At 27.8% G+C, this 9,046-nt stretch overlaps 1 protein-coding gene across 1 annotated transcript in view; it reads left to right on the top strand.

The window, feature by feature from the left end:
• Window positions 1-9,046, top strand: part of LOC111623468 (mediator of RNA polymerase II transcription subunit 12-like protein) — a 186,218-nt gene that overhangs the window by 172,965 nt on the left and 4,207 nt on the right. Inside the window, exon 40 of the mRNA XM_023366052.1 lies at window positions 1,617-1,812. Within this exon, the coding sequence (XP_023221820.1) occupies window positions 1,617-1,812 (196 nt within the window). The remainder of the gene's footprint in view (window positions 1-1,616; window positions 1,813-9,046) is intronic.

Here is a 9,046-nt window from a genome sequence, read left to right on the forward strand (position 1 = left end):
CAAGCAATCTAAAATTACATACATTTTGCAAAAGGTAAAGCATGGATCTGAAGATAATGCAGAAAAATGCTCAGAGGATAAGGATAACTTGCCAAAAAGAAAACGCTCTCGGTTAATTAATAGTGTTTTTAGTGATGACGAAGTAAATATTGTTTAATTTATATTAATATGTATCACTTAAGAAAATTTTAATGAAGATATTTATCTTAATTATGAAAATATACTAGCATGTTTTTTAATTTTTGGAACCTAACCCTCCTTTTCGTATTAGTTCTTTGTTTCGTATAACACGGATTCGCATAACATGGATTCGCATAACACGGCAATTTTTTGGAACGTAACTACCGTGTTATACGGGGGTTACCTGTACAATAAAACAAACACTTAATACTTTTTATTCGCCAGGTTGAAAATATTTTTAAGCAGGATATATTTTTGTAAATTCTAAAAATTAATAAAATAATTCTAGATTAAAACCAAGTAAAACTACTCTTTATTATCCAATTTCGAGTGATTTATTTTAGCGGACAAACAAATAACAAAGAAATGCTAAACTTTAACTTTAATTACCAATAACTTCATGTTCATAAAATCCAAATGCATTTTGGATAAAGTTTATTGGATGCCTCAACTGGTAAAACTACTCTGGTATGACTACGCTTGTACAGCACCCCTATCAGATGGGAGACAAGATTTTGAAATTGCTCTGAAGATGGAATCTACTGTATTCTGAAAGCATTTATTATAATTAAAAATATTTCCAACCTGATTTCTAAAAAGTATTGTTTGTTTTATTGTTTTTTTCTTACTGATTTAATCTAAGTCAAATATTCTGTTGTATTGAATTCACTCATCTTGGATTGATTTATTTTATATGGAATTAATTTTTATGAAAATTAAGTTAGAAAGTTCAAGATTCTTTTTATAATGGATGCTATTAGTCATTTCAAGTTCTATTAGATTAGTTGGGAAAATATGAAGGGTTCAGTATAGAAAAATAGCTTATAAACTTGGTCTACTAAATAAGGCTTGTTACATATAATAATAGTAATATATGTCCTTTTCTTTGTATGTGTTTTTCAGTCATATTACTAATTATTTCCTTTCAGACTCAAAACTTTATTTATTAATTTAATTTTCATAATCTGTGATTGATGTAATGAATTCAAACTTATTAAAGTTAAAATTGAACTCTATTCTAACTTTAGAATTTTCTACAATCAAAATTTATTCTACATTAGTCTATGTAATAAAATTTATTAAATAGTAATGATAATTCAAATCATATTTGCTTGACATTCTTGTTTTACTTTTATATAATACATTAAGTAATATCAAATAATGATAATAATGGCTGGATGGCCAAGAGGTTAAGGTTGCATCCCACTGTGCTGGGGACCTGAGATTGAATCTAGATGGGTTGAAAAACCCTCAGGAGTTTTTGAGGTGGTCCATCTGGATGTGTTGGGCCCTGTCTCACATCACTCAGCCTTCCCACTGTGGACCTGGTCAAACTCATAAATAATGTGTTAACAAAAATTTTAATCTAATAAAATATAGCAATAAGTAGAAATTTTAAATTATTCTATTTTAATTAAATCTAAACTTTTTAATAGCAAATGTATCTCAAACATATGGAAATTATAATGGAACTCCAATGCAGCAAAATACCAGCATGATTGAAACAAGAAATCAAGGAATGATGCAGCAGGGTTTTAATCAAACATATGTAAATCCTCAAACAAGAGCTGGAATGATAGCACCAACAGGACAGCAGGGACAATATATACCTCAGACTACAAGATTGGATAGGTAAGATAAAATTATTATTTTCACTTATCAATGAAATAAGTTGAAATTAATTCCAAAAATTTTAATTTTTTTTTAACTCTGGGAATTACACAGATAAATATACTTAATGTTGACATTTAATCAATAAATACTTATTTTTATTTATTTATTTAAGCATACTGGTTTCACCCATGATGCAGAGAATACAAACATACAAATAATTATTACAGAAAAGAAACAAATTATACACATAAATATAATACAAATTTTACAAAACAGACAATAAGTAATAATATTTTAAACAAAATATCAACATAATCAAAATTATGGGGAGAACTAGCCAAAAAATAAAAATTGTATAAAAAACAGAAGAAAAATTAATTATTATGTCAAAACAGCAGATAGTCTCCCAATATTTCTTAGGCTCGAACACACATTTAAAGGAAAAAATAACGCCACCTCTGTGCAAAATCAAATGATCCAAAATGAAAAACAAATCAAAATACGTGCCAATCTACTCAAATGACAACTGAAACAAAATAATCAACAAAAAAGTTATCAAAAAAATAGTTTAACTTTCTGGATAAAGAAAAATAAATTAAAATTATGTAAATTATCAGTAAGGTCCAAAAATTTTTCAAAAGAAATAGTAGAAACACCAAAAATACTTTCACATAGTTTAGAAAAATTAATACACCTAACTATCATGTGATACACATCCAAAGACTTATCACTTTGGCAATGTATGCAGATAATTCTGCAAAAAATTAAGATAATTACATCTAACTTGCATTATCATAGAGTTAATATTATAAGATAGATTATTATTATTATTATAAACAAAACTATCAAAAAAACGATTTATTTAAATACTTATACCAGGTATTATAAGGACTCAAATTAATATTCCTATTCAAGTCCGAAATAACATTATCAAAATAATCTAATTTCAGTAAACAGTAACAGTTATAATTATTTAATAATTCATTGAAATGAATACCATTATTAACACAGTTATTCCTTAAACTTTTGGTCCACAAGAAGTCATTCTTATTTATAATATAACATAAACCATTTTTCATCCAATTCCATTGTTCTGAAAATCCAATTCAAACACTTATTTAAAAGGAAAAAGGTAATAACGAATAATCCATAAAAGTTAAATATCTTGGAATACAACGAAATAAACGAAATAAGTTTTTAATAAAAATAGCCAACATCGGATCTAATTCATCAGATTGATAACCTCTATACCTCAGAAGCATGTAAAAGGACGAAGTAACAACTGAATTAAAAATCCTCACACACTCACTCATGTTACATAATTTAGCCAATTTACACATCTGAATAACTGTCAGTTTTAATAAAAGCATTCCTTTTAGAAATCTGAATGTGTGATTTATATTTTCCAGTACACTTAAACACTACACCCAGATATTTATATTGCAAAACTACTTGTATTACATCATTTCCAAACCACCCTTTATCATACTTAGAAAGTTTACTTCCATTATGAAAAACAACAACTTTAGATTTTAAAAGATTCAAACTTATATTATTTTCTAATAAATACTTATCTAAAATATTAATAAATCCCTGTAAACCTCTGATGGAATTGGCAATCAAAACAATATCATCTGCATATGCCAATATTTTAACACTAGTTCTGTTCACATCGATACCTTCATAATCAGAATTATTTATTCATTCAATTAAGTCATTCAAATATAAACTAAACAAAACAGAACTCAAAACACAACCCTGTCTAACACCTGTAGCTGTAAAAAAAGGCCTAGAGCAAAAACGGCCACATTTGATTCTCTTATAATTCCGCAAGCAAAGAAACAAATTTAAAGCTCGGACCATATTTTAAAACCTTTCTCCACATTAAGTTCCTATCTACAGTATCAGAGGCCAAAGACAAATCAATGAAGAAAGCATATACTTTATGCCTTTTTCTCATTGGCATCTTAGTGATGAGAGTGTGCAAAATAAAAACATTATCAATAGTAGAATATGTTTCTTGAAAACCAGCCTGATTCTCAAATAAAATATCATTTAAATTTAACCATGTTATTACCCTATAATACAGTAGATTACAAAAAAAATTTTTGAGACAGTTTAGCAAGGAAATTCCTCTTATAATTACTAGAAATCAATTTAGAGCCATTTTTATATACTGAACACAAAAGGGCACTTTCCCAGTTCTCAAGATTTTATCAAAACTTTTAAATAATATCAGAAAAACAGAATCCATCTTCCAAAATTCTGAGGGAATACCATCGACACTAGGTGCAGAACCAACTTTTACTTTATGTAAAACGTATCTCAATTCAGATTCCATAATATCTGCATCCAAAGTTTCATCAGACCAAGATAAACACTCATTAAAAACTGACAAGTCTACAGTATAAGGAAGTAAAGAGCCATATAGAGAAAAAAAATGTGTAAACCATGCTTCCAAACAAATATTCACTCTATTATTACAAAGGTTGTTCTAAAAGTAAAGAATGTTTGTTTGTCTAGATATTTTTAAGATAATGAAACAAAACTTATTTTACAATACACATGATATCTTAGCTATTTTTCTACATAGTCACCATACAAATTTAAGCATTTGTCATAGTGTATCACCAGCTTTTCTATGCCTTCTGTACTCAGTAACTGCAAAGTTCTTGAACCAGTCATTAATGGCCTCTTTCAGTTCGTTGTCACTTTCATAGTGATTCCTGGCCAAAAAATCCTTCAATTTTGGGAAAAGATGGTAATCACTCAGAGCCAAGTCTGGGCTATAGCCCAGACTTGGCTCTGAGTGATTACCATCTTTTCCCAAAATTGAAGGATTTTTTGGCCAGGAATCACTATGAAAGTGACAACGAACTGAAAGAGGCCATTAATGACTGGTTCAAGAACTTTGCAGTTACTGAGTACAGAAGGCATAGAAAAGCTGGTGATACACTATGACAAATGCTTAAATTTGTATGGTGACTATGTAGAAAAATAGCTAAGATATCATGTGTATTGTAAAATAAGTTTTGTTTCATTATCTTAAAAATATCTAGACAAACAAACATTCTTTACTTTTAGAACAACCTTTGTAATAATAGAGTGAATATTTGTTTGGAAGCATGGTTTACACATTTTTTTTCTCTATATGGCTCTTTACTTCCTTATACTGTAGACTTGTCAGTTTTTAATGAGTGTTTATCTTGGTCTGATGAAACTTTGGATGCAGATATTATGGAATCTGAATTGAGATACGTTTTACATAAAGTAAAAGTTGGTTCTGCACCTAGTGTCGATGGTATTCCCTCAGAATTTTGGAAGATGGATTCTGTTTTTCTGATATTATTTAAAAGTTTTGATAAAATCTTGAGAACTGGGAAAGTGCCCTTTTGTGTTCAGTATATAAAAATGGCTCTAAATTGATTTCTAGTAATTATAAGAGGAATTTCCTTGCTAAACTGTCTCAAAAATTTTTTTTGTAATCTACTGTATTATAGGGTAATAACATGGTTAAATTTAAATGATATTTTATTTGAGAATCAGGCTGGTTTTCAAGAAACATATTCTACTATTGATAATGTTTTTAATTTGCACACTCTCATCACTAAGATGCCAATGAGAAAAAGGCATAAAGTATATGCTTTCTTCATTGATTTGTCTTTGGCCTCTGATACCGTAGATAGGAACTTAATGTGGAGAAAGGTTTTAAAATATGGTCCGAGCTTTAAATTTGTTTCTTTGCTTGCGGAATTATAAGAGAATCAAATGTGGCCGTTTTTGCTCTAGGCCTTTTTTTACAGCTACAGGTGTTAGACAGGGTTGTGTTTTGAGTTCTGTTTTGTTTAGTTTATATTTGAATGACTTAATTGAATGAATAAATAATTCTGATTATGAAGGTATCGATGTGAACAGAACTAGTGTTAAAATATTGGCATATGCAGATGATATTGTTTTGATTGCCAATTCCATCAGAGGTTTACAGGGATTTATTAATATTTTAGATAAGTATTTATTAGAAAATAATATAAGTTTGAATCTTTTAAAATCTAAAGTTGTTGTTTTTCATAATGGAAGTAAACTTTCTAAGTATGATAAAGGGTGGTTTGGAAATGATGTAATACAAGTAGTTTTGCAATATAAATATCTGGGTGTAGTGTTTAAGTGTACTGGAAAATATAAATCACACATTCAGATTTCTAAAAGGAATGCTTTTATTAAAACTGACAGTTATTCAGATGTGTAAATTGGCTAAATTATGTAACATGAGTGAGTGTGTGAGGATTTTTAATTCAGTTGTTACTTCGTCCTTTTACATGCTTCTGAGGTATAGAGGTTATCAATCTGATGAATTAGATCCGATGTTGGCTATTTTTATTAAAAACTTATTTCGTTTATTTCGTTGTATTCCAAGATATTTAACTTTTATGGATTATTCGTTATTACCTTTTTCCTTTTAAATAAGTGTTTGAATTGGATTTTCAGAACAATGGAATTGGATGAAAAATGGTTTATGTTATATTATAAATAAGAATGACTTCTTGTGGACCAAAAGTTTAAGGAATAACTGTGTTAATAATGGTATTCATTTCAATGAATTATTAAATAATTATAACTGTTACTGTTTACTGAAATTAGATTATTTTGATAATGTTATTTCGGACTTGAATAGGAATATTAATTTGAGTCCTTATAATACCTGGTATAAGTATTTAAATAAATCGTTTTTTTGATAGTTTTGTTTATAATAATAATAATAATCTATCTTATAATATTAACTCTATGATAATGCAAGTTAGATGTAATTATCTTAATTTTTTGCAGAATTATCTGCATACATTGCCAAAGTGATAAGTCTTTGGATGTGTATCACATGATAGTTAGGTGTATTAATTTTTCTAAACTATGTGAAAGTATTTTTGGTGTTTCTACTATTTCTTTTGAAAAATTTTTGGACCTTACTGATAATTTACATAATTTTAATTTATTTTTCTTTATCCAGAAAGTTAAACTATTTTTTTGATAACTTTTTTGTTGATTATTTTGTTTCAGTTGTCATTTGAGTAGATTGGCACGTATTTTGATTTGTTTTTCATTTTGGATCATTTGATTTTGCACAGAGGTGGCGTTATTTTTTCCTTTAAATGTGTGTTCGAGCCTAAGAAATATTGGGAGACTATCTGCTGTTTTGACATAATAATTAATTTTTCTTCTGTTTTTTATACAATTTTTATTTTTTGGCTAGTTCTCCCCATAATTTTGATTATGTTGATATTTTGTTTAAAATATTATTACTTATTGTCTGTTTTGTAAAATTTGTATTATATTTATGTGTATAATTTGTTTCTTTTCTGTAATAATTATTTGTATGTTTGTATTCTCTGCATCATGGGTGAAACCAGTATGCTTAAATAAATAAATAAAAATAAGTATTTATTGATTAAATGTCAACATTAAGTATATTTATCTGTGTAATTCCCAGAGTTAAAAAAAAATTAAAATTTTTGGAATTAATTTCAACTTATTTCATTGATAAGTGAAAATAATAATTTTATCTTACCTATCCAATCTTGTAGTCTGAGGTATATATTGTCCCTGCTGTCCTGTTGGTGCTATCATTCCAGCTCTTGTTTGAGGATTTACATATGTTTGATTAAAACCCTGCTGCATCATTCCTTGATTTCTTGTTTCAATCATGCTGGTATTTTGCTGCATTGGAGTTCCATTATAATTTCCATATGTTTGAGATACATTTGCTATTAAAAAGTTTAGATTTAATTAAAATAGAATAATTTAAAATTTCTACTTATTGCTATATTTTATTAGATTAAAATTTTTGTTAACACATTATTTATGAGTTTGACCAGGTCCACAGTGGGAAGGCTGAGTGATGTGAGACAGGGCCCAACACATCCAGATGGACCACCTCAAAAACTCCTGAGGGTTTTTCAACCCATCTAGATTCAATCTCAGGTCCCCAGCACAGTGGGATGCAACCTTAACCTCTTGGCCATCCAGCCATTATTATCATTATTTGATATTACTTAATGTATTATATAAAAGTAAAACAAGAATGTCAAGCAAATATGATTTGAATTATCATTACTATTTAATAAATTTTATTACATAGACTAATGTAGAATAAATTTTGATTGTAGAAAATTCTAAAGTTAGAATAGAGTTCAATTTTAACTTTAATAAGTTTGAATTCATTACATCAATCACAGATTATGAAAATTAAATTAATAAATAAAGTTTTGAGTCTGAAAGGAAATAATTAGTAATATGACTGAAAAACACATACAAAGAAAAGGACATATATTACTATTATTATATGTAACAAGCCTTATTTAGTAGACCAAGTTTATAAGCTATTTTTCTATACTGAACCCTTCATATTTTCCCAACTAATCTAATAGAACTTGAAATGACTAATAGCATCCATTATAAAAAGAATCTTGAACTTTCTAACTTAATTTTCATAAAAATTAATTCCATATAAAATAAATCAATCCAAGATGAGTGAATTCAATACAACAGAATATTTGACTTAGATTAAATCAGTAAGAAAAAAACAATAAAACAAACAATACTTTTTAGAAATCAGGTTGGAAATATTTTTAATTATAATAAATGCTTTCAGAATACAGTAGATTCCATCTTCAGAGCAATTTCAAAATCTTGTCTCCCATCTGATAGGGGTGCTGTACAAGCGTAGTCATACCAGAGTAGTTTTACCAGTTGAGGCATCCAATAAACTTTATCCAAAATGCATTTGGATTTTATGAACATGAAGTTATTGGTAATTAAAGTTAAAGTTTAGCATTTCTTTGTTATTTGTTTGTCCGCTAAAATAAATCACTCGAAATTGGATAATAAAGAGTAGTTTTACTTGGTTTTAATCTAGAATTATTTTATTAATTTTTAGAATTTACAAAAATATATCCTGCTTAAAAATATTTTCAACCTGGCGAATAAAAAGTATTAAGTGTTTGTTTTATTGTACAGGTAACCCCCGTATAACACGGTAGTTACGTTCCAAAAAATTGCCGTGTTATGCGAATCCGTGTTATACGAAACAAAGAACTAATACGAAAAGGAGGGTTAGGTTCCAAAAATTAAAAAACATGCTAGTATATTTTCATAATTAAGATAAATATCTTCATTAAAATTTTTTAAGTGATACATATTAATATAAATTAAACAATGTTTTCTTCGTCATCACTAAAAACACTATTAATTAACCGAGAGC

This window comes from Centruroides sculpturatus, unplaced genomic scaffold (genome assembly GCF_000671375.1).
Source record: "Centruroides sculpturatus isolate CEXI.00-Female unplaced genomic scaffold, Cexi_2.0 scaffold115, whole genome shotgun sequence".
Classification (NCBI taxonomy): domain Eukaryota; kingdom Metazoa; phylum Arthropoda; class Arachnida; order Scorpiones; family Buthidae; genus Centruroides; species Centruroides sculpturatus.